At 55.3% G+C, this 24,364-nt stretch overlaps 2 protein-coding genes across 6 annotated transcripts in view; both read left to right on the top strand.

Annotated features, from left to right (window-relative positions):
* The first annotated feature begins 1,608 nt into the window (after positions 1-1,608).
* BRSK1 (BR serine/threonine kinase 1) overlaps positions 1,609-24,364 on the top strand; it is a 31,837-nt gene continuing 9,081 nt past the window's right edge. Inside the window, exons 1-10 of one of the 3 annotated variants that reach the window (XM_050771692.1) lie at positions 1,609-2,191; positions 6,335-6,429; positions 6,536-6,621; positions 9,875-10,015; positions 14,997-15,113; positions 15,194-15,227; positions 15,309-15,377; positions 22,766-22,912; positions 23,395-23,426; positions 24,046-24,216. In XM_050771692.1, coding sequence (XP_050627649.1) covers positions 2,056-2,191; positions 6,335-6,429; positions 6,536-6,621; positions 9,875-10,015; positions 14,997-15,113; positions 15,194-15,227; positions 15,309-15,377; positions 22,766-22,912; positions 23,395-23,426; positions 24,046-24,216 — 1,028 coding nt within the window. In that variant the 5' untranslated portion in view covers positions 1,609-2,055. Of the gene's footprint in view, positions 2,192-4,680; positions 4,820-6,334; positions 6,430-6,535; positions 6,626-9,874; positions 10,016-14,996; positions 15,114-15,193; positions 15,228-15,308; positions 15,378-22,765; positions 22,913-23,394; positions 23,427-24,045; positions 24,217-24,364 lie in introns of those variants that run through there. The other 2 variants (XM_050771693.1, XM_050771694.1) reach the window with 2 other exon arrangements.
* Positions 2,015-24,364, top strand: part of LOC126943250 (60S ribosomal protein L28) — a 108,513-nt gene continuing 86,163 nt past the window's right edge. The window contains exon 1 of one of the 3 annotated variants that reach the window (XM_050771834.1): positions 2,015-2,018. The gene's annotated coding sequence lies outside the window, so the exon portion shown is untranslated. Of the gene's footprint in view, positions 2,019-5,125; positions 5,131-15,120; positions 15,125-24,364 lie in introns of those variants that run through there. The other 2 variants (XM_050771837.1, XM_050771832.1) reach the window with 2 other exon arrangements.

Below are 24,364 nucleotides of genomic sequence, written 5' to 3' on the forward strand. Positions count from 1 at the left end.
TACCAAAAATACAAAAAAAAAAAAAAAAAAAAAAAAAAAGCTGGGTGCCTAAAATTGCACCCTGCTCAACAGGCCCCTCTTAACCCCCTTCCCTGCTGTGGTCACCTCCTCAGCACGGACATGATTATCTAACACACCATACATTTTGCCTATTGACCTTGTTGATCATCTGTTTCATCCACCTGCATGGAAGCTCCACAGGACAGGCCTTTTTGCTGATTTAGGTCACTGCCATGTTCTCACCAATAGGAACAGTGCCTGGCTGAGATTTGGCACTCATTAAAGATTTGTGGACTTAAGGTGTTGAATAGGGGACTTGGAAATATCACAGAAGCCAAAAGGCTCCTGTGTACACTTCATTTTATTTTATTTTTGTTAGAGACAGGGCTTCACTCTGTTGCTCAGGCGGGAGTGCAGTGGTGCAAACATAGCTCACTGCAGCCTCGAACTCACTGGCTCAAGCCTCAGCCTCCTACGTAGCTGGGACTACAGGCACATGCCACCACACCCGGCTAATTAAAAAAAAAAAAATTTGTAGGGATGGGGTCTGGCTGTGTTGCCGAGGCTGATCTCCCCACCTCGGTCTCCCAAAGTATTGGGATTACAGGCATGAGCCACCTTGCCCAGTCCTGGGTGTGCTTTATAGGGGATTTGAGAATTAAATAGGTGTCTAACACTTTCGGTTACATGACATAGAGGGATCTATGGTTTATGTGGAAAGCTAATGGGGGCAGGTGGGTCACTCACAGACAGAGCACAGGCTTGTGGACATGCTACAGTGGGGATGTATGGGCTATACTGGGGCCCACATGAAGGTATAAAGGACCCTATCATGAGCACAGAGAATATATGGGGGTCTAAAAACATACACAGGGACCTCAGGGGGTTCTGGAAGCTTCTCTGTAGAAGTAAAGAGAATCCTAAATCACTCTGGGCTGTGGGTAGATATGCAGCCTTGACACTGGTGGGGACATAGACTTACCCTCACCCTGGATGGGTGGGCTTAGGGGGCTGGGGAAAGAGACATGAGTTTGGGGCCAGCAACTCCAAGAATTCTTTCCCTTCTCTGTCTCTGTCTCCCTCGATATGTCCGCAGTTCTCCCCAGCACATGTCCCTCCACCTGTGTGTACCCCCGGCCCCTCCCTGCAGCTCCACCTGCGCCCCCCTCTCTCCCACCTCTCTGGCTGGCCTTCCTCTCTCTGTCTCTCCGAATCTCTGAGTCTCTCCATCCCTCTGTGGGCTTCCAGCAGTTCTCTCTCCTCCCTGTCTGTTTTCCCGGCTTGCCATACCTTCCTTCTCTTCTGTCCCTGCCCATCTCTGCCCTCCCTCCCTCTCTGCCTCAGCCTGTCTCTGGTGGTCTCCATCCCTCTTGCGCCTCTGCCTGTCTCTCGTCTCTGTGTCAGCCAGGATCTTTCTTTGTGTATCTCCATCTCTGCCCCATCCGTTGGGTCCTCTCCCTCTCTCTCCATCCTTCCCTCCATCCTCTCTCCTGCATCCTCCCACCTCCTCTCCATCCCTCCAGCTGAAGGCCCGCCCCTGTCCCCCCCCCCCGCGCTCCCCCTCCCCCCTCCGAAAGGGTTAACTTTGGGGAAGGGCCCGGAGTCCCCGGATGGTGATGTCAGCGTGCCGGAGAGAAAGGACGAGGTGGCGGGGGGAGGCGGAGAGGAGGAGGAGGCGGAGGAGAGAGGGCGCGTGGGGGGGCGGGGGGGACCTCGGCCTGCAGCATCCGCCGGCCCGCACCTCAGACCCCCCCGGCGGGGGGAGGCGCAGGAAGCGGGGGGCCGGCCAGAAACGGGCTGGGGAGGGGGGGCCCCGCAGCCCCCCCGGGCCATGCTGACTCCCGGGGCCTGACCCCCCCGGGCCAGCCCCCCCTCCCCCAGCTCCGCGGCCCGCCGAGTCGGGGGGGCCAGCCCAGCCCCCTGGGGACCCCCGGAGAGGTGGGGGGCAGCCGGGGGGGCCGGGACGGAGCGGTCGCCGGCCCCCACCGGAGAGACGGGGCGACCGGCCGCAGGGGGGGCGGCCGGGGGACCGGTCGGGCCGGGACCAAGGGCACCATGTCGTCCGGGGCCAAGGAGGGAGGCGGGGGCTCTCCCGCCTACCACCTCCCCCACCCCCACCCACACCCACCGCAGCACGCCCAATATGTGGGCCCCTATCGGCTGGAGAAGACGCTGGGCAAAGGACAGACAGGTGAGTCCAGCAGAAGGGGACACCTGGGGGGGCAGGGTGGAGGTGGCGGCAGAGGCGGGACTCAGGGTATTCAAATGGCAGGGGCTGGCTCCCCAGACCCCCGGGCCCCTCATAGAGAAGGGACTTGGGATTCAGACTCCTGGGTCCCAGGATGGAGGGGGTTGGGGGCGCAGACTCTGAGGTCCTGGAGGAGAGGGGCTGGGGCCTGGACTCCTGGGTCTGAAGGAGGAGGGGCTGGGGCCTGGACTCCTGGGTCTGAGGGAGGAGGGGCTGGGGGCCTGGACTCCCGGGTCTGAGGGAGGAGGGGCTGGGGTCTGGACTCCCGGGTCTGAGGGAGGAGGGGCTGGGGGCCTGGACTCCTGGGTCTGAGGGAGGAGGGGCTGGGGCCTGGACTCCTGGGTCTGAGGGAGGAGGGGCTGGGGGCCTGGACTCCTGGGTCTGAGGGAGGAAGGCCTGGGGGTCTGGACTCCTGGGTCTGAGGGAGGAGGAGGCGCTGGGGCCTGGACTCCTGGGTCTGAGGGAGGAGGGGCTGGGGGCCTGGACTCCTGGGTCTGAGGGAGGAGGGGCTGGGGGTCTGGACTCCTGGGTCTGAGGGAGGAGGGGCTGGGGGTCTGGACTCCTGGGTCTGAGGGAGGAGGGGCTGGGGGCCTGGACTACTGAGTATGAAGGAAGAGGGTCTGAGGTCTGGACTCCTGGGTCTGAGGGAGGAGGGGCTGGGGGTCTGGACTCCTGGGTCTGAGGGAGGAGGGACTGGGGGCCTGGACTCCTGAGTATGAAGGAAGAGGGTCTGAGGTCTGGACTCCTGGGTCTGAGGGAGGAGGGGCTGGGGGCCTGGACTCCTGGGTCTGAGGGAGGAGGGGCTGGGGGCCTGGACTCCTGGGTCTGAGGGAGGAAGGCCTGGGGGTCTGGACTCCTGGGTCTGAGGGAGGAGGAGGCTGGGGGTCTGGACTCCTGGGTCTGAGGGAGGAGGGGCTGGGGGTCTGGACTCCTGGGTCTGAGGGAGGAGGGGCTGGGGGCCTGGACTACTGAGTATGAAGGAAGAGGGTCTGAGGTCTGGACTCCTGGGTCTGAGGGAGGAGGGTCTGGGGCCTGGACTCCTGGGTCTGAAGGAGGAGGGGCTGGGGCCTGGACTCCTGGGTCTGAGGGAGGAGGGACTGGGGGCCTGGACTCCTGGGTCTGAAGGAGGAGGGGCTGGGGCCTGGACTCCTGGGTCTGAGGGAGGAGGGGCTGGGGGCCTGGACTCCTGGGTCTGAGGGAGGAGGGGCTGGGGGCCTGGACTCCTGGGTCTGAGGGAGGAGGGGCTGGGGCCTGGACTCCTGGGTCTGAGGGAGGAGGGGCTGGGGGCCTGGACTCCTGGGTCTGAGGGAGGAGGGACTGGGGGCCTGGACTCCTGGGTCTGAGGGAGGAAGGCCTGGGGGTCTGGACTCCTGGGTCTGAGGGAGGAGGAGGCTGGGGGTCTGGACTCCTGGGTCTGAGGGAGGAGGGGCTGGGGGTCTGGACTCCTGGGTCTGAGGGAGGAGGGGCTGGGGGTCTGGACTCCTGGGTCTGAGGGAGGAGGGGCTGGGGCCTGGACTCCTGGGTCTGAAGGAGGAGGGGCTGGGGGTCTGGACTCCTGGGTCTGAGGGAGGAGGGGCTGGGGGCCTGGACTCCTGGGTCTGAGGGAGGAAGGCCTGGGGGTCTGGACTCCTGGGTCTGAGGGAGGAGGAGGCTGGGGGTCTGGACTCCTGGGTCTGAGGGAGGAGGGGCTGGGGGTCTGGACTCCTGGGTCTGAGGGAGGAGGAGGCTGGGGGCCTGGACTCCTGGGTCTGAGGGAGGAGGAGGCTGGGGGCCTGGACTCCTGGGTCTGAGGGGGGAGGGGCTGGGGGCCTGGACTCCTGGGTCTGAGGGAGGAGGGCCTGGGGGTCTGGACTCCTGGGTCTGAGGGAGGAGGGGCTGGGGGCCTGGACTCCTGGGTCTGAGGGAGGAGGGACTGGGGTCCTGGACTTTTGGGTCTGAGGGAGAAGGGACTGGGGGCCTGGACTACTGAGTATGAAGGAAGAGGGTCTGAGGTCTGGACTCCTGGGTCTGAGGGAGGAGGGGCTGGGGGTCTGGACTCCTGGGTCTGAGGGAGGAGGGACTGGGGGCCTGGACTCCTGAGTATGAAGGAAGAGGGTCTGAGGTCTGGACTCCTGGGTCTGAGGGAGGAGGGCGGTCGGAACCTTGAGTGTTGGGACAGGGAGTTTGGGGCCCTAATGCTCCAGCCCCCATAGGGGCAGAGGCTGGAGGGGCTCCAGGGCCGGGGAGGGGATGGAGGCGGCCTGCGGAGTGGAGCCAGGCCGGGAGCTGAGGTTCTTGCTGCAGTACAGCTGCAGACTGGGGTGGAGCGCATCCGTCCTGGGAAGCCTCTTCCCTCCGGCCCGTCCTCTGGCCTCCCGCTCTCCAGGCAGCGAGTTGGGGTGACAGGGGCTGTAGGGCCTGGGACATTCTCCCCTTCTCTGGCATGCTGGCTCAGAGTGGCAAACAGGATGGAGGGTGGGAAGGTGGGCTGCAGCAGGCACGTCTCCCGGAGCGGCTGTGGAAAGGGCGTTCATCCTCTGCTGTTGCTAAACGCTGGCCACCGGCTGCGGCCTCCTTCCTGCCGGATGGATGGTGGGTGGAGGTGACATGGGAGCTGAACGCCCAGGGTCTCTATGAAGCTCAGGGCCAGAGCCAACAGGAGTGGGGACTGGGCTGTGACTGAGAGCTGAGACCCTAGGGAAAAGGAGAAGGTCAAAGCCCCAGGTCCTGAGTGGTGAGAGTGTGAAGGTGCTGCTGACCTGAATTCCTGAGTTACAGGAGAAGAAGGGGTCAGACCTGGACTGGGTCTGAGGGAGGAGGGACTGGGCCTAGAGTGCAGGGTCTGAAGGAGGAGGGGCTGGGGGTCTGGAGTGCTGGGTCTGAGGGAGGAGGGGGCTGGGGGGGCTGGATTCTTGGGTCTGAGGGAGGATGGAATGGGGTCTGGACTCCTGGGTCCGAGGGAGGATGGAATGGGGTCTGGAGTGCTGGGTCTGAGGGAGGAGGGGCTGGGGTCTGGACTCCTGAGTCTGAGGGAGGATGGAATGGGGTCTGGACTCCTGGGTCTGAGGGAGGAGGGCTGGAAGTCTGGACTCCTGGGTCTGAGGGAGGAGGGGCTGGGGGTCTGAATTGCTGGGTCTGAGGGAGGAGGGGCTGGGGCCTGGACTCCTGGGTCTGAGGGAGGAGAGAATGGGGCCTGGACTTCTGGGTCTGAGGTAGGAGGGGCTGGGGGTCTGGACTCCTGGGTCTGAGGGAGGAGGGGCTGGGGGCCTGAATTGCTGGGTCTGAGGGAAGAGGGCTGGGGGTCTGAATTGCTGGGTCTGAGGGAGGAGGGCTGGGGCTCTGAATTGCTGGGTCTGAGGGAGGAGGGGCTGGGGCCTGGACTCCTGGGTCTGAGGGAGGAGAGAATGGGGCCTGGACTTCTGGGTCTGAGGCAGGAGGGGCTGGAGGTCTGGACGCCTGGGCCTATGGCTTTAGGGGCTAGTCAGGGCTGGGTCTTTGGCTTTGGGGGCTCAGGTCCTGGAGTCGAGGGTCCTGAGGAGAGGTGTGGGCTAGGAGACAGGACACACCGTTGGCGTCTGTGCGCTGCCTGTCAGGGCTGCCATGAAGACACAGGAAGGCCGTTGGGGCTGGGGGTTCGGGAGGAGGCGGAGGGTGGTCTGGGGAGGGGGCAGATGTGAGATTAGATTCTTTGGGAGTCATAGGGTCTTCAAAAGACTGAAAAACAGAGAATATAAGGAAGTGATGGGGAGAGAGAAAGTCGCCGGGGGGTTTGGAGGAGACAGACTCGGGGAAACACGGTGAGGAAAGAATGCGTGACAGGCGGGCTCCCCAGGACGGAGAGGGTGAGGGCCGGGGGTGGCTGGCAGAGGACAGGGGCACCTGGCTGGATGGACAGCCAGGAGGAACGGACTGGCAGGAGGGAGGGGAAGGCTGGTTTTGTGGGAGTGCGGACTGTCAACCCCAGGAGTTCAGGTCCGATGTGTTCAGGCCATTGTTAAACAGCCAGGCCGGGAGGAAGGAGCAAACTGGGTGGCCAAGGGAGGACATAGGTGCTGGGAATGCAGGTGACCTGGCGGAACACCCCACATTTTCACCCTGCTCCCCCAGGGCTGGTTAAACTCGGGGTCCACTGCATCACGGGTCAGAAGGTCGCCATCAAGATCGTGAACCGGGAGAAGCTGTCGGAGTCGGTGCTGATGAAGGTGTGTACGCCTGCTAGCGTGTCTGCGGGGGAGCCTGTGGGGCTGAGGGCAGGCAGGGGGCCTTGCTGACCTCTGTTCCTGTGTCTGCGCCCCTCTTGACCCTCAGGTGGAGCGGGAGATCGCCATCCTGAAGCTCATCGAACACCCACATGTCCTCAAACTCCACGACGTCTACGAGAACAAGAAATATTTGTAGGTATTTATAGACACCCAGCCCTACCCCATCCTCCCTCTCCAGGTTACCAGGGTGGGACTTCTCCAGAAACAGGGCCTAGCGGGACCTGGGGGACCTGGAGCTCTCCAGGCTGGACCGCTGAAGGCCCAGTCCCTTGCCTGTTGCACAGGGAAGCTCCCAACTACTGTTCTCACGTTGTGTTGGGCCTGAGGCGAAGGACAACCATCCTCCTACTGTGTCCCCAGCGCCAGCTCCTTGGCCCGCGGCACTACATGGAATGCCCTCTGCTAGATAAGCAGGGTGCCCTCGACCAGACCCAATTTGCAAGTGATCCGCCCACTTCGGCCTCCCAAAGTGCTGGGATTACAGGCGTAAGCCATCATGTCCGGCCAGAAGTGGGGGTTTTTAACTTCTAGGTGCTGATGGGCAGATGCCTCCTGTATGTAAGGCAAGGGGCCTAGCAAAGCCCAAAGGATCTTCCCAAACCCCTACTCTGAGGCACCGGAGAGCCCCCCTCCTCCCCCGGCATAACCGCGGGTGCCGTGGCAGGACACCCCAACAATGGGCCGCCTTAGGAGTTCTGAGTCAGTATCTCAAAGTCAATTACCCGCCAGGAAGGATGGGGGTGGCGGTCCAGCTGTCCAGACTCTAGAGAATGGGCCTCTTTGTCCAAACTCTGGTGACCCAAAGGACAGCTGGACTGGGAAGCTGGAGAGGGGACAGCCCTCGTGCCCCACCCCGTCCCCGCACCCAGTCCCCAGGATGAACTGACATCAGGTCATCACTGCTGGTGCAGGTTTCACACACAGGGAGCTGTCTGCCTGGCGCTCATGAGGCTTGCTCTCAGGCTTCCCCAGGTGTGGCGGTAGGAAGGGGCTATTGTCCGGACCAGCGCACTCTCCACTCTTGGCGGTCGCTCCCACTCCACTCTTGGCGTAGTGTGGCAGGGCCATGGGAGCTGATGCTTTGGGCGGGAATCTAGCCATCGAAGAGCTCATAGAAATTGAGCTTTTGGGGCCAGGCACGGTGGCTCAAGCCTGTGATCCCAACACTTCGGGAAGCCAAGATGGGCAGATTGCTTGAAGAGTTCGAGACCAGCCTGAGCAACATCGCAAAACCCTGTCTCTTCAAAAAATACAAAAATTAGCCCGGTGTGGTGGTGCGTACCTGTAGCCCCAGCTGAAGTGGGGCTGAGGTGGGAGGATTGCCTGATCCTGGTAGGTTGAGGCTGGAGTGAGCCATTTTTGTGCCCCTGCACTCCAGCACAGAGTGAGACCCTGTCTCAAAAAAAAAAAAAAAAAAATTTGAGCTTTTGTTTCCCAGAAGCTGATGGGAATTAGTTTTAACCTCCCAGAGCCTGATGGGATTTGGAGTCTAGAATCCAAATGGTTGATGGAGGCTGGGCGCAGTGGCTCACGCCTGTAATCCAGCACTTTCGGAGGCCGAGGCCAGTGGATCACGAGGTCAGGAGTTCAAGACCAACCTGGCCAAGATGGTGAAACCCCGTCTCTGCTAAAAATACAAAAAAATTAGCCAGGTGTGGTGGCAGGCACCTGTAATCTCAGCTACGTGGGAGGCTGAGGCAAAGAATTGCTTGAACCTGGGAGGTGGAGGTTGCAATGAGCCGAGATCGTGCCACTGCACTCTAGCCTGGGTGAGAGAGCGAGACTCCATCTCAAAAAAAAAAAAAAAGAACTATAAAAGTCGGGAGTTCGAGACCAGCCTGGCCAACATGGCAAAACCCCATCTCTACTAAAAATACAAAAATTAACTGAGTGTGGTGGCGCATGCACCTGCAGTCCTAGCTACCTGGGAGGCTGAAGTGGGAGAATTTTTTTTTTTTTTTTTTTTTTTTTGAGACGGAGTCTGGCTCTGTCGCCCAGGCTGGAGTGCAGTGGCGCGATCTCGGCTCACTGCAAGCTCCGCCTCCCGGGTTCACGCCATTCTCCTGCCTCAGCCTCCCGAGTAGCTGGGACTACAGGCGCCCACAACCGCGCCTGGCTAATTTTTTGTATTTTTAGTAGAGACGGGGTTTCACCGTGGTCTCGATCTCCTGACCTTGTGATCCGCCCGCCTCGGCCTCCCAAAGTGCTGGGATTACAGGCGTGAGCCACCGCGCCCGGCCAACGAAGTGGGAGAATTGCTTGAACCTGGGAGGCAGAGGCTGCAGTGAGCCAAGATCGTGCCGCTGCATTCCAGCATGGGCAACAGAGCAAGACTCTTATCTCAAAAAAAAAAAAAACTCTAAACAACAACAACAACAACAACAAAAACCTAATAGTTGATGGAAACTGGAACCCCGTGTCCCAGAGGCTTATGGGAAGTGGGTGTTTGGTTTTTTGGTTGTTTTGTTTTTTTGAGACAGAGTTTTGCTCTTGTTGCCCAGGCTGGAGTGCAATGGCTCGATCTCGGCCCACCAGAACCTCCACCTCCTGGGTTCAAGTGATTCTCCTGCCTCAGCCTCCTGAGTAGCTGGGATTACAGGCATGCGCCACCACACCCGGCTAATTTTGTATTTTTAGTAGAGATGGGGGTTTCTCCATGTTGGTCAGGCTGGTCTCGAACTCTTGACCTCAAGTGATCCGCCCACCTCGGCCTCCCAAAGTGCTGGGATTACAGGCGTAAGCCACCACGTCCGGCCAGAAGTGGGGGGTTTTAACTTCTAGGCGCTGATGGGAGTTGTCGTCTGTTGCCTCACAGAAGCTGGCTCGGACTGGTGCACCTTGCAATCGTCAATACCTGAAAATGAATTCAAATTTGAGTTTCCTCATCCCAGAGGGAATTAGAGGCTGGGCTTTCTAGGGGCTAATAGGAGTGGGGGTATCTTCACTTCCTAGGGTCCTATAAGAATTGGGGTCTTTGTCTTTCAGGTGCTAATAGAACTGCCTTATCTCCTGAAACCATTAGGAGTCACAGTGTTGATTCCTCTCCGAAGCTGACATGGGAGGCTCCCTGCTGCCCGGGGCTAATGGGACTTGAGTTTGGTTTCCTAGAGGCTGGTGGAAACTGGAGTCACTTCCTCCCAGGGCGTGATGGGAATTGGAGTCTCATCCTCCCAGAAATTGATGGGAACTGGTGTCTCTTATTCCCAGGAATTGATGGCAACTGGAGTCTCTGCCTCCCAGGGACCCATGGGAATTGGAGTCTCTTTCTCCCAAGGATCATGGGAATTGGAGTTCTCTGCCTCCAGGGGCCAATGGAAGTGGGAGACCAGGCCCTCTGGTCCTCCACATGCCCCTTCCAGCCCTCTGCCCCCTCTATATCCTTTAGGTACCTGGTTCTGGAGCACGTCTCGGGAGGTGAGCTATTCGACTACCTGGTAAAGAAGGGGAGACTGACGCCCAAGGAGGCCAGGAAGTTCTTCCGCCAGATTGTGTCTGCACTGGACTTCTGCCATAGCTACTCCATCTGGTGAGTGGGTAGCTTGAAGGGGAGGCAGGGCTGAGGGCTGCCCAGCAGTCAGGCCCTTGGGGGCATGGGGAGGGCTGAGCAAAAGCCATGTGGTCGGCCCCCAAACCTTTATCCCATTGAGACATAACTCGTATACCAGAAAATTCCTCCTTTTAGAGTGTGCAATTCAGTGGTTTTTGATATATTTGCAGTGGTATGTATCTGCCACTATGAAATTTTAGAACATTTTCATCACCCCGCACCCATTAAGTGAACAGTCTCTCCCCATTCCCCTCCTGCCCCCCAGCTCCTGGCAACCTATTTCCTGTCTATGTGGATTTACCTATTCTAGACATTTTATATAAATGGAATCATACAATACGTGGCCCTTTTTGTATTGTGTTGTGTTGTTTTGTTTTTGAGATGGAGTTTTGCTCTTGTTGCCCAGCACGAGTGCAATGGTGTGTTCTTGGCTCACTGCAAACTCTGCCTCCCAGGTTCAATTGATTCTCCTGCCTCAGCCTCCCGAGTAGCTGGGATTACAGGTGCATGCCACTGCACCCAGCTACGTTTGTATTTTTTTAGTAGAGTCGGGGTTTCACCATGTTGGCCAGGCTGGTCTCGAACTCCTGACCTCAGGTGATACACACGCCTTGGCCTCCCAAAGTACTAGAATTACAGGCATGAGCCACTGCACCCTGCCTCTTTGCCCATCTTTAATTCGGTTATTTTTAAAAATTTGATTTAGTCTTTTTATTATTGATTTGTAACAATTTTTTATTATAGGAACAACAGATTACTCTAGGAATAACTCCTAAAAATTATTCTGTATGATGACAGCAAGAACAAGGAGGAAAATTTAACAAAGAAAGGAATTGTTTATTCTAGATGCAAGTCTTTAATCAGTATACATTTTTAAACCATTTTTATCCAAGTCTGTGCCATGTTTTTACATTTTTATAACAGTCTTGCGAAAAGCAAAAGATTTTTCAATTTGATAAATTTCAGTTTGTTGATTTTTTTATTTTATGCCTCATGCTTTTTCTGTCCTATTTAAGAAATCTTTGCCTGGCTGGGCACAGTGGCTCACGCCTGTAATCCCAGCACTTTGGGAGGCCGAGGCGGGCAGATCACGAGGTCAGGAGATCAAGACCATTCTGGCTAACACAGTGAAACCCTGTCTCTACTTAAAATACAAAAAATTACCCGGGCATGGTGGTTCACGCCTATAGTCCCAGCTACTTGGGAGGCTGAGGCAGGAGAATGGTGTGAACCTGGGAGGCGGAGCTTGCAGTGAGCCAAGATCACACCATTGCACTCCAGCCTGGGTGACAGAGCAAGACTCCATCTCAAAAAAAAAAAAGAAAGAAAGAAAGAAATGTCATTTTCTTGTATGTTTTCTAGAAGTTGTATAGTTTTAGGTCTTGCATTTAGGTCTGGGATCCATTTCAAGTTAATTTTTGTATATCATGTGAAGTAAGGGTTGTGTAAGGGTTATTTATTTATTTTTAGTTTAGTTTAGTTATTGAGACGGGGTCTTGCTATGTTGCCCAGGCTTGTCTCAAACTCCTGGGCTCAAGGTGTGAGCCAGTGCGCCTGGCCCATATGTCCACTTTCTTTTTTTTTTTTTTTTTTTTTTTTTTGAGACGGAGTCTCGCTCTGTCGCCCGGGTTGGAGTGCAGTGGCCGGACCTCAGCTCACTGCAAGCTCCGCCTCCCGGGTTCCCACCATTCTCCTGCCTCAGCCTCCCGAGTAGCTGGGACCACAGGCGCCCGCCACCTCGCCCGGCTAGTTTTTTGTATTTTTAGTAGAGACGGGGTTTCACCGTATTAGCCAGGATGGTCTCGATCTCCTGACCTCGTGATCCGCCCGTCTCGGCCTCCCAAAGTGCTGGGATTACAGGCTTGAGCCACCGCGCCCGGCCATATGTCTACTTTCAAACAGTTTTTTTTTTGGCTGAGCATGGTGGCACATGCCTGTAATGCCAGCACTTTGGGAGGCCGAGATGGGCAGATCACTGGAGCTCAGGAGTTCAAGACGAGCCTGGGCAACAAAGTGAGACCCTCATCGCTCCAAAAAATAAAAATAATTAGCTGGGTGTGGTGGCGTGTGCCTGTGGTCCCGGCTACTCGGGAAGGTGTGGTAGGAGGATTGCTTGAGTCCAGGGGGTTGAGGCTGCAGTGAGGCAACAGAGTGAGACCCTTTCTCAAAAAAAAAAAAAAAAAGTTACTATTTTTTTCATTGAATTGACTTTAGCCTCCAAATAAGATATTAAATGTGCGATATTTTTATAACTGTTAAGGTACAAAATGAACGCCTTCATCTTTGAGCCTCCTTCATTTGCACATCTCTCCCACTAAGATGTGTTTTAGAGATGGGGTGGGGATCAGGGTAGAGGGACTCAGACTTGGGGTAAAGCTTGTTGATAAAAAGGCCACCTATTTCAATTTTCAGTTTTTGTCTTTTTTTATTTTTTGAGATAGGGTCTCACTCTGTCACCCAGGCTGGAGTGCAGTGGCGCAATCTCAGCTCACTGCAACCTCCACCTCCCAGGTTCAAGCGATTCTCCTGTCTCAACCTCCTGAGTAGCTGGGATTACAGGCACGCGCCACCACGCCCGGTTAATTTTTTGTATTTTTAGTAGAGACGGGGTTTTACCGTGTTGGCCAGGCTGGTCTCGAACTCCTGACCTCAAGTGATCCACCCACCTCGGCCTCCTGAAGTACTGGAATTACAGGCATGAGCCACAGCACTTGACCCTGTTTAAATTTTCGACACCTTCCTGTTGACAACATTGTCAAAACCCTGATATGGAAACCCGGCCTCTAGGGGGAGATATTCAACATATTTAATAAGTATGACCCAGTTGGCTGGGCACGGTGGCTCACGCCTGTAATCCCAGCACTTTGGGAGGCCGAGGCGGGCGGATCACGAGGTCAGGAGATTGAGACCATCCTGGCTAACACGGTGAAACCCCGTCTCTACTAAAAATACAAAAAAAAAAATTAGCCGGTCATGGTGGCGGCGCCTGTAGTCCCAGCTACTCAGGAGGCTGAGGCAGGAGAATGGTGTGAACCCGGGAGGCGGAGCTTGCAGTGAGCTGAGATCGAGCCACTGCACCTCCAGCCTGGGTGGCAGCACGAGACTCTGTCTAAAAAAAAAAAAAGTATGACCCAGTTAATGGACAGGCCAAATGGAAACTGCAGAATCCGACACTCCCTCTCTCCCCAGACATCCACCCTTAAACCTTGAGGGGTTTGGTTCGGGGTGGGAAGGTCCCAAGACAGGGACCAAGGATTTTAAGAACCAGCTCCATATCAGCTTTACCTCAAAATATCTCACGTTGTACATATTCAAATACTTATGGATGAACTAATACAATGTCTGGGATCTCCTACAAACTAATCTGGGTTGGGGAGGAGTGCGTAAGGGACAGAGATGAGATGAGATTGGCCCTAAGCTGATCATGGATGAAGCTGGGAGATGGGTAAGTGAGGCTTCCTCTTACTTTCTCTCCAGTTTTAGGCACGTTTGTGATTGTCTGTTATAAAAAGTTTCCAGGCCGGGTGCGGTGGCTCACGCCTGTAATCCCAGCACTTTGGGAGGCCAAGGCAGGTGGATCACCTGAGGTCAAGAGTTCAAGACCAGCCTGGTCAACATGGTGAAACCCCATCTCTACTAAAAATACAAAAATTAGCCAGGCGTGGTGGCGGGCACCTGTAATCCCAGCTACTCAGGGGGCTGAGGCAGGAGAATTACCTGAACTCGGGAGACGGAGGTTGCAATGAGCCGAGATCGTGCCACTGCACCCCAGCCTGGTGGACAAAGTGAGACTCTGTCTCAAAAAAAAAAAAAAAAGAGTTTCCAAAGCCGGACACGGTGATGCATGCCTGTGGTTCCAGCTACTCAAGAGGCTGAGGCCAGAGGATCACTTGAGCTGGGGGTCAAGGCCGCAGTGAGCTGTGATCGTGCTACTGCGCTCCAGCCCGGGCAGCAGAAAGGGCCCTCATCTCGAAAACTACACTCGATCCTAACCAAACGGCCGAGAAGCGATGTCCGTCTCTAAAAATAAAAAATAAAATAGGCCATGTGCAGTGGCTCATACCTGTGATCCCAGCACTCTGGAGGCCAAGGCAGGCGGATCACCTGAGGTCAGGAGTTCAAGATCAGTCTGGCCAACATGGTGAAACTCTGTCTCTACTAAAAATACAAAAATTAGGCCTGGCACGGTGGTTCATGCCTATAATCCCAGCACTTCTTGAACCCGGGAGGCGGAGGTTGTGATGAGCCGAGATTGCGCCATTGCACTCCAGCCTAGGCAACAGAACGAGACTTCGTCTCAAAAAAAATAAAAATACAAAACTTAGCTGGGTGTGGTGGCACACGCCTGCAATCCCAGCTACTCGGGAGGCTGAGACAGGATAATCACTTGAACCCAGGATGCGGAGGTTGCAGTGAGCTGAGATCATGCCACCGCACTCCAGCCTGAGTGATAGAATGAGACTCCATCTCAATAAATAAATAAATAGGGCCGGGCGTTATGACTCACACCTGTAATCCCAGCACTTTGAGAGGCCAAGGCGGGCGGATCACGAGGTCAGGAGTTCGAGACCAGCCTGGCCAACATAATTAAACCCTGTCTCTACTAAAAACAGAAAAATCAGCCAGGCGTGGTGGTGCGGCCCGTAGTCCCAGCTACTCAGGAGGCTGAGGCAGGAGAATCGCTTGGACCGAGGAGACGGAGGTTGCAGTGAGCCGAAATCGTGCCACTGCGCTCCAGTCTGGGCGACAGAGCGAGACTCCATCTCGAAAAATAAATACATAAATAAATACAATTTTAAAAAAAACTTTTTAAGACCAAAATAAATGAATGATAATAAATGGTCTCTCACCCCCTAAAAAACCAAGAAGTATGCAGAAGCGTTCCACTGTGAGAGCCGGTGAGTGGGGCCTGGGCCTCCTGGGAGGAAGAAGAGGCCTGAGCCCCACCTGGCTGTCTCAGCCACAGAGACCTAAAGCCCGAGAACCTGCTTTTGGATGAGAAAAACAACATCCGCATTGCAGACTTCGGCATGGCGTCCCTGCAGGTGGGGGACAGCCTCCTGGAGACCAGCTGCGGGTGAGTGGGGGCCGGGCTCCCGAGGCCCTGGGCAGGGGCTTAGAAGCCGGCTGGAGGCTCACATCAGCTCTCTCCCTCAGGTCCCCCCATTATGCGTGTCCAGAGGTGATTAAGGTGAGTGAGGGGCGGATGGAGGGGAGAGGGGTGGAGGCAGCAGGGAGGAGCAATGAAGTCACAACCGGCCCTCCCTTCCAGGGGGAAAAGTATGACGGCCGCCGGGCAGACATGTGGAGCTGTGGAGTCATCCTCTTCGCCCTGCTCGTGGTAAGGCGCCCTCACCTCTCCTGCCATTTCTAGATCAATCCCATCTGGTGGGAGCATAGGACAGTACCTTCCATCCTCACCCAGGGGTCATCTCCTGAACTTATTTATGTATTTTATTTATTTATTTATTTATTTTGAGACAGAGTCTTGCCCTGTCACCCAGGCTGGAGTGCAGTGGCGCGATCTCAGCTCACCGCAACCTCTGCCTCCCAGCTTCAAGCAGTTCTCCTGCCTCAGCCTCCTGAGTAGCTGGGATTACAGGCGCCCACCACCACATCCGGATAGTTTTTGAATTTTTAGTAGAGACGGGGTTTCACCATGTTGGCCAGGCTGGTCTCGAACTCCTGACCTCAGGTGATCTACCCGCCTCTGCCTCCCAAGGTGCTGGGATTACAGGTGTGAGCCACCGTGCCCATCCTATTTATTTTTATTTTGAGACAGGATCTTGCTCTGTTCTTGGCTTACTGCAACCTCTGCCTCCTGGGTTCAAGCTATTCTCCTGTCTCAGCTTCCCGAGTAGCTGGGACTACAGGCACCCGCCACTACACCTGGCTAATTTTTGTATCTTTAGTAGAGACAGGGTTTCACCATGTTGGCCAGGTTGGTTTCGAACTCCTGGCCTCAAGTTATCCACCCTCCTCAGTCTCCCAGAATGCTGGGATTACAAGCATAAGCCACCATGCCCGGCAGCTGAATTTATTTTATTTTATGTATGTATGTATGTATGTATGTATGTATTTGTTTATTTATTTTGAGACAGGGTTTCTGTCACCCAGCCTGGAGTGCAGTGGCACCATCACAGCTCACTGCAGCCTCAGTCTCCCGGGTTCAAGCAATCCTCCCACCTCAGCCTCCCGAGCAGCTGGGATTATAGGCTCTTGCCAACATGCCCAGCTAATATTTGCATTTTTCATAGAGACAGGGTTTCTCTTTGTTTCCCTGGTCAGTCTCAAACTCCTGGGCTCAAGTGATCTGCCCACCTCAGTCTCCCAAAGTGCTGGGATTACATGCGTGAGGCCACTGAGCCCAGCCCATCTCTCGAAGATTTCACTGGTAATGGGAAAGATATTACATTAACCAACAGACCAAGATTCTGGGGCTCCCCCACTCTGTGCAGAGCTAACCTTTCATTCACAGAACTGTGGGATAAAAAGATAAAAGAACTATGGGATAGTCTCCAGGAGGAACCCCAGAAAGGAACGAGGCATCCAGGAGCACCTGGAGGGCTTGATACCATGACCGTTTACCAGCTGATTCTAGAGCATTGCGATACTGTGATAACAAGTACAACCAGGCCAGGCGCGGAAGCTCACACCTGTCATCCCAGCACTGCAGGAGGCCGAGCGGGGGCAGATCACCTGGGGCCAGAAGTTTGAGACCAGCTTGGCCAACATGGTAAAACCCCATCTCTACTAAAAGTACAAAAATTAGCCGGGCTTGGTGGCGCATGCCTGTAGTCCCAGCTACTCAGGAGGCTGAGGCAGGAGAATCGCTTGAACTTGGGAGGTGGAGTTTGCAGTGAGTCGAGATCATGCCACTGCACTCTAGCCTGGGTGACAGAGTGAGACCCTGTCTAAAAAAATATATGTATAGCTAGATCATAGGCTATCAGCCCTGCTCCTACCACAGGGCCTTTGTGCCTGGGACACTCTGCTACCTACTAGCCTTATTGTTCACCTAGTTCATATCTAGACTTCTTCAAGCTCTCTGCTCAGTTGTCACATTTCCAGGAAGCTTTGCCTGCCCCCGCTCTTCTTCCCCACTCCTGTGAGGTCAGACCCCCTGTGGTAGGCTCCCTTTTCCTGGCAACGATCAGAGTTGTTGCTGTGCATTTTGTTGCTTACTTCTTTTTTTTTCTTTTTTTTTTTTTTTTTTTGAGACTGAGTCTGGCTCTGTCGCCCAGGCTGGAGTGCAGTGGCCGGATCTCAGCTCACGGCAAGCTCCGCCTCCCGGGTTCACGCCATTCTCCTGCCTCAGCCTCCGGAGTAGCTGGGACCACAGGCGCCCGCCACCTCACCCGGCTAGTTTTTTGTATTTTTTAGTAGAGACGGGGTTTCACCGTGTTAGCCAGGATGGTCTCGATCTCCTGACCTTGTGATCCGCCCGTCTCAGCCTCCCAAAGTGCTGGGATTACAGGCTTGAGCCACCGCGCCCGGCTTGTTGCTTATTTCTTTGAGTGGCATCTCCCTTCCTTTCTGTATCATCAGCTCCCGGAGGTCAGGGCCGATGTCTGGGCCGTTTCTCTTTGTGTGTTTTATTTCATTTTGTTGGCTGGCCTTTGCAAACCTAAAGTTGACACATGTAAGACCCTAATAAACACCTGTAGCGAGAATAAATGAGCAATTGGCCGGGCGCAGTGACTTACACCAGTAATCCCAGCACTTTGGGAGGCCAAGGTGGAAGGATCGCTTGAGCCCAGGAGTTCAAGACCAGCCTGGGCAACATAGCAAGCAAGACCCCATCTCAAAAGAAAGTTAAAAAATTAGCCAGGCATGGCCGGGCACGGTGGCTCATGCCTCTAATACCAGCGCTTTGGGAGGCTGAGGCGGGAGAATGGCGTGAACCCAGGAAGCGGAGCTTGCAGTGAGCTGAGGTCGCACCACTGCACTTCAGCCTGGGTAACAGAGCAAGACTCCGTCTCAAAAAAAAAAAATTAGCCAGGTGTGGTGGCTCGTGCCCGTAGTCCCAGTTACTCAGGAGGCCGAGGTGGGAAGATTGCTCGAGCCCTGGAGGTCAAGGCTGTAGTGAGCCATGATCATGCCCCCGAACTCCAGCCTGGATGACAGAGTAAGACCTCATCTCAAAAGTAAAAAATAAAAATACAATAAAATAAAAAATAAGTAGAAAAGAAAAAGAATACATAAGTTTTTTGTTTGTTTGTCTTTGAGACAGATTCTTGCTCTGTCACACATGATGGAATGCAGTGGCGCCATCTCAACTCACTACAACCTCCACCTCCTGGATTCAAGCAATTCTCCTGCCTCAGCCTCCCAAGTAGCGGGGACTACAGGCATGTGCCACCATGCCCGGATAATTTTTGTATTTTTAGTAGACATGGGGTTTCACCATTTTAGCCAGGCTGGTCTCCAACTCGACCTCAGGCGATCTGCCCGCCTCAGCCTCCCAGAGTGCTGGGATTACAGGTGTGAGCCGCCGCACCCGGCCATAAGCAGCTTTTTTTATGCCAGGCACTGTTCCGAGCATGTTATTCCACATAATTATCTCAGCGGTCCCAGAGAGGGGAAGTGACTGGCCCACGGGCACGCAGCTAAGCGGCAGGCCTGGGGTTGGTCAGTCCTTGGTCTCTTCACCACCAGGCTACATAATGGATACTGAGGGCAATGAGGCCAGCTCCAAGCTGCCTTCCCGGGGCTCACCGCTGCATGGGGAGAGCAGCTGAGGTGCTCTGGGGACCAGCTCAGAACGTTCAGAACTCAGCCCTCCTTCACCTGGTGGCTAAAAGCCCTGTTCCCGAGCCCATCCAGCCGAGTTCCAATCCCTGCTCCCTCTCCCTGAGCAAGCCAGTCACCTTCCCTCAGTGTCCTCATCTGCAGCATGGGAATACACATCATATCTATCATTGTAAGGGTTTAGTTTTCATTTTTATTTTATTTATTTATTTTTTTAATTGTGAGACGGAGTTTCGCTCTTGTCACCCAGGCTGGTGTGCAATAGTGTGATCTCAGCTCACAGCAACCTCCGCCTCCCAGGTTCAAGCGATTCTCCTGCCTCAGCCTCCCTAGTAGCTGGGACTACAGGCACCTGCCACCATGCCCGGCTAATTTTTTTTGTATTTTTAGTAGAGATGGGGGGTTTCTCCATGTTGACCAGGCTGGTCTCGAACACCTGACCTCAGGTGATCCACCCGCCTCGGCCTCCCAAAGTGCTGGGATTACAGGCGTGAGCCACTGCGCCTGGCCCATTGTGAGGGTTTAAAATTAAATGCTGCACGTGAAGCCCCCGGCACAATGCTGGATGATTATTAGTAGTAGTTTATTCTTTTTTTCTTTTTCTTCTTCTTCTTCTTTTTTTTTTTTTTTTTTTTGTTTTGTTTTTTGAGATGAAGTCTTAGTGTTGCTCTGTAGCCCAGGCTGGAGTGCAATGGCTCGATCTTGTTCGCAGCAACCTCCGCCTCCTGGGTTCAAGTGATTTCCGGCTAGTTTTTGTATTTTTAGTAGAGATGGGGTTTCACCATGTTGGCCAGGCTGGTCTTGAACTCCTGACCTCAAGTAATCTGCCCACCTCGGCCTACCAATGTGCTGGGATTACAGGCGTGAGCCACTGTGCCTGGTCTAGTAGTTTATTCTTGTTCCAGTAGTTCCTCATCATTTGCAGATTCCATATTTGCAAATTTGCCTACCTGTCAAAATGTATCTGTAACCCAAAATCAGTCCTGGAGGTACTTTTACAGTCATTGGCAGACATGCCCAGAGCAGGGGAGACCTGAGCCGCCACCCAAGGTGCAGGTTCCTGGCTGAGGTCAAAGTGACCCTGTTTCAGCTCTCATCCTGTAAACAATCCCCCTGTCGCCACCTGTTTTGTGTCATGTTTCTCGCATTTTTGTGGTGTTGGTGGCGATTTCGCTGTTTAAAGTGGCCGTGAAGCCAAGTGCTTCTGAAGTACCCTCTGGTGTTCCTAAGCGCGGGAGGCTGTGATGTCCCTTCTGGAGAAAGCCCCCGTGATGGGCGTGCTCTGTTCAGGAATGATTTGTAGTGCTGCTGGCCGTGAGTTCGGCGTCAATGACACAGTATATGTGAAAGGTGTCTTGAGGCCAGGCACGGTGGCTCACGCCTGTCATCCCAGCACTTTGGGAGGCTGAGGCGGGCGGATCATGAGGTCAGGAGTTCGAGACCAGCCTGGCCAATACGGTGAAACCGCGTCTCTACTAAAAATACAAAAATTAGCCAAAATTAGCCAGGCATGGTGGCAGGCGCCTGTAGTCTCAGCTACTCGGGAGCCTGAGGCAGGAGAATCTCTTGAACCCGGGAGGCGGAGGTTGCAGTGAGCCGAGATCGTGCCACTGCACTCTGGGCTACAGGGCTAGACTCCGTCTTAAAAAAAAGAAAAGTGTCTTTAAACAGAAACACATACAAACAAGGTTATGTAATGACTGGTTGACAAAAATGTGATGAGAGGATCAAAGGAACCTAACTAACTATATAGTTCCTCCAGTAGCCGTGACTCGTTCAGTAGTTGAGAGTTTGCAGTGAATTCATAGAACAGAACTCTCGAGAATAACAAGAATCAATTGTATTGTTGTTATAATTTTTTTTTTTTTTTGCGATGGAGCCTTTCTCTGTCACCCAGGCTGGAGTGCAGTGGTGCAATCTCGGCTCACTGCAGCTTCCGCCTCCCGGGTTCAAGCGATTCTCCTGCCTCAGCCTCCCGAGCAGCTGGGATTACAGGCGCCCGCCACTTCGCCCAGCTAATTTTTGTATTTTTAGTAGAGATGGGGTTTCACCATGTTGGCCAGGCTGGTGTGAAACTCCTGATATCAAGTGATCCTCCCCCCTTGGCCTCCCAAAGTGCTAGGATTACAGGTGTGAGCCACTGTGCCCAGCCTGTTATTACAACATTTAATCCATACCGTACCCCTCCTGGCAGGATCATTGTGTCCATGTTTCACGGAGGAAACCGAGGCTCCGTGCTTGAGCATCAGGCAACCAGAAGTCAAACCCAGGCTTCTGTACCCCAAGATCGGCATTCAGAGGTGCCTTCTCTGTATCTCCCCATTCTCCGTCCATAGGCCTCAGATACCAGGGGCAGCTGGGAGCTTGCAACACCTGGAAAAGCCCTCAAAGGCTCACATCGTCACCTCCCATGAGTCTTTGTCCAATGGCAGCTCCTCCATGGCGGGTCACCATGGCTTCCCTCCAACCCTTGGCCTGGCAATTGGAAGCATTCCCTCCCGTCCCATATGATATGTTCATTTGTTTGTTACCTGTCCCCTCTGGAATGCAACTTCTCTGCTCATTCCACCGCCCTTGCTGATGACTTGAGCATCCAGTGTGTGTCAGGCAGTGTGCCAGGCCAACTCCAGGAGGGCAGGGATGTGATTTAGTGCCCTGCTTCATTGCTGGTGGCTACATCAAAATGCAGGATGTAGTGGGGTCTCTGGTCAATGCATCACAGCGGCCAGCGTGTAACAGTCCTGACTGTGGGCCCGGCACTGTCATGTGCTAAGTCAGTTCATTCTGCTGCAGCCTGTGAGGTGGCTGCTGTGACAACCCATTGCCATTTTCAGAGCAGTGGCTTGCCTGAAGTCATGCAGGTATAAGCCCCAGAGCAAAGATTCAAAGCAAGGCAGGCGGCCGGGCGCAGTGGCTCACACCTGAACCCCAACACTTTGGGAGGTTGAGGCGGGTGGATCACCTGAGGTCAGGAGTTCAAGACCAGCCTGGCCAATGTGGCGAAACCCCATCTCTGCCAAAAATACAAAAATTAGGCTGGGTGTGGTGGGTCACGCCTGTAATCCCAGCACTTTGGGAGGCCAAGGCAGGTGGATCACTTGAGGTTGGGCGTTCGAGACCAGCCTGGCCAACATGGTGATACCTCGACTCTATTAAAAATACAAAAATTAGCCAGGCATGGTGGCATGTGCCTGTAATCCCAGCTACTCAAGAGGTTGAGGCAGGAGGATCGCTTGAACCTGGGAGAGGCAGAGGTTGCAGTCAGCCAAGATCGCCTCATTGCACACGAGCCTGGGCGACAAGAGCGAAACTCCATCTCAAAAAAGAAAGAAAGAAAAGAAAAGGTGTCAGCAGCGCCCTGCTTCCTCTGGAGGCTCTAGGGAAGGATCCTTCCTTGCCTCTTCTAGCTTCTGGTGTCCTTGGCATTCCTTCAGTTGCAGCTGTTTCACTCCCATCACTGCCTGCATCATCACATGACTGTTCTGTGTCTGCGTCCTCCTCTCCTCTTATAAGGACACCAGTCATTGATTTAGGGCTCAGCCTCATTCAGGTCTCTGCTCCCATTACATCTCCTGGGAGAAGCCTCACTCGGTTGCTCGTCATTGTATAGCTATTTGTTTGGAGCTGTGCAAGGCCAGAGGCCTGTCCACTGCTGGATCCCTGACCCATAACGGATGCTCACCTTTTGTTGAATGAGTGAATGACTGACAACCCCTTCGAAACTGCTGTGGGGGGAAACCTGTCTAAAAGGAACAGCCTCCACGCTGCAATTCTAGCCTCGTAAGCGGGGCTCCAAGCTGCTCCTTGCCAAGTGCCTGCTCTGCCACGGACGAGCTAGGGGCCTTGGGCAAATTGCTGAGCCTCTCTGTGCCTCAGTTTCCCTGCCCGTAAGGTGGAGATCACCGTAGTTCCCCACCTCCAGTGCTTGTGGTGAGGGTGAAATGTGCTAATGAGGGGTCCTGGTTATCTCTTGCTCAGGGGGCTCTGCCCTTTGATGACGACAACCTCCGCCAGCTGCTGGAGAAGGTGAAACGGGGTGTCTTCCACATGCCCCACTTCATTCCTCCAGACTGCCAGAGCCTCCTGAGGGGCATGATCGAAGTGGAGCCCGAGAAAAGGCTCAGTGTGAGTTGTGGGGGCACTGGCGGAGGGGGGAACAGTGGCCGATGGAGAGAGAACCCCTAGAAAAGTCATGGGGGAAACCCAGCTTGGGTTTCCGGAACCTGCCCATCAGCCCCCAGGGTGACTGGGATCGCCAGCTGAGCCGCAACCCAAGGTCCAGCAAAGTGCCGCTCCAAACTGGGGAGGGGGCTACGCAAGACTGGAGCGGGGCGTCCCAGGCAGCGGGGGGGCGCAGGACTAAGACACAGAATGCCACTGCGCATGCGGCAAAGTAATGCGGCCGGTCCGGGTACACGGAGACCGCGCGTGCGCGGGGCGATGCACTCAGTCGCCACTAGAGGGCGACGTCATATGTCATCCTGCCCCCAGTGGGGTGGGCGGGGAGACGATCAGGGACCCCAAAACCGCCCCAATCAACTTTCTTTGCGCGCCTACGTGTGCGTACGACCTCACTTCTGCTTCTCTACGACTCACCACCCTCACAGCTGGAGCAAATTCAGAAACATCCTTGGTACCTGTGAGTATGGGGTAACTGGGCTCTTGGGTCTCTGGCGGAAGTAGGGGTAGGGGCCAAAGCAGTAGAGGCGGCTGGGAGGGGTGGGATGCCAGGGCTCCTGAGTGGCAAGGGGCTAGGGACTCGGACTTATGGGCCCCGGGGAAGAAGACACAGCTGGAGAAGGAGTCTAGAGGTCAGAGGGAGGAGGGGCGAAGCTTGGGTCCAGGACTCCCGAGTTTGAGGGAAAAAGGGACTGGGGGCCTGGACTCCTGGATCCGAGGGAGGAGGGGCTGGGGGCCTGGACTCCTGAATCTGAAGGAGGGGCTGGGGGTCTGGATCCCTCGGTCTGAGGGAGAAGGGACTGGGGGCCTGGACTCCTGGATCCGAGGGAGGAGGGGCTGGGGGCCTGGACTACTGGGTCTGAAGGAGGGGCCGGGGGTCTGGACCCCTCGGTCTGAGGGAGAAGGGGCTGGGGGTCTCGACTCCTGGATCTGAGAGGGGGGGTCTCGATTCCTGGGTATGAGAGAGAAGGGGCCGGGGCCTGGACTCAGATTTCGGGGTCCGGAACCCTTGAGTCTAGAATGAAGAATGCTGAATCTCAGAAGCCTGGTTCCCAATGGTGTTTCTCCTCTTTCCCCAGAGGCGGGAAACACGAGCCAGACCCGTGCCTGGAGCCAGCCCCAGGCCGCCGGGTAGCCATGCGGAGCCTGCCATCCAATGGAGAGCTAGATCCCGACGTCCTGGAGAGCATGGCGTCCCTGGGCTGCTTCAGGGACCGCGAGAGGCTGCATCGCGAGCTGCGCAGTGAGGAGTAAGACCCCGAGACCCCTGCACCCGTGTACCCATGTGGGGCGAGCTGCAGCAGCGCCCTGCGCACATGCAGAGCGCTGGCCAAGGCACCCTGGCCTCTTGTGGGGCGTGGTTTGAAGCTCCCGCCTGGGAGTGATGGAACCAGCTGG

The sequence above is a fragment of the Macaca thibetana genome, chromosome 19 (assembly GCF_024542745.1).
Source record: "Macaca thibetana thibetana isolate TM-01 chromosome 19, ASM2454274v1, whole genome shotgun sequence".
NCBI lineage: Eukaryota > Metazoa > Chordata > Mammalia > Primates > Cercopithecidae > Macaca > Macaca thibetana.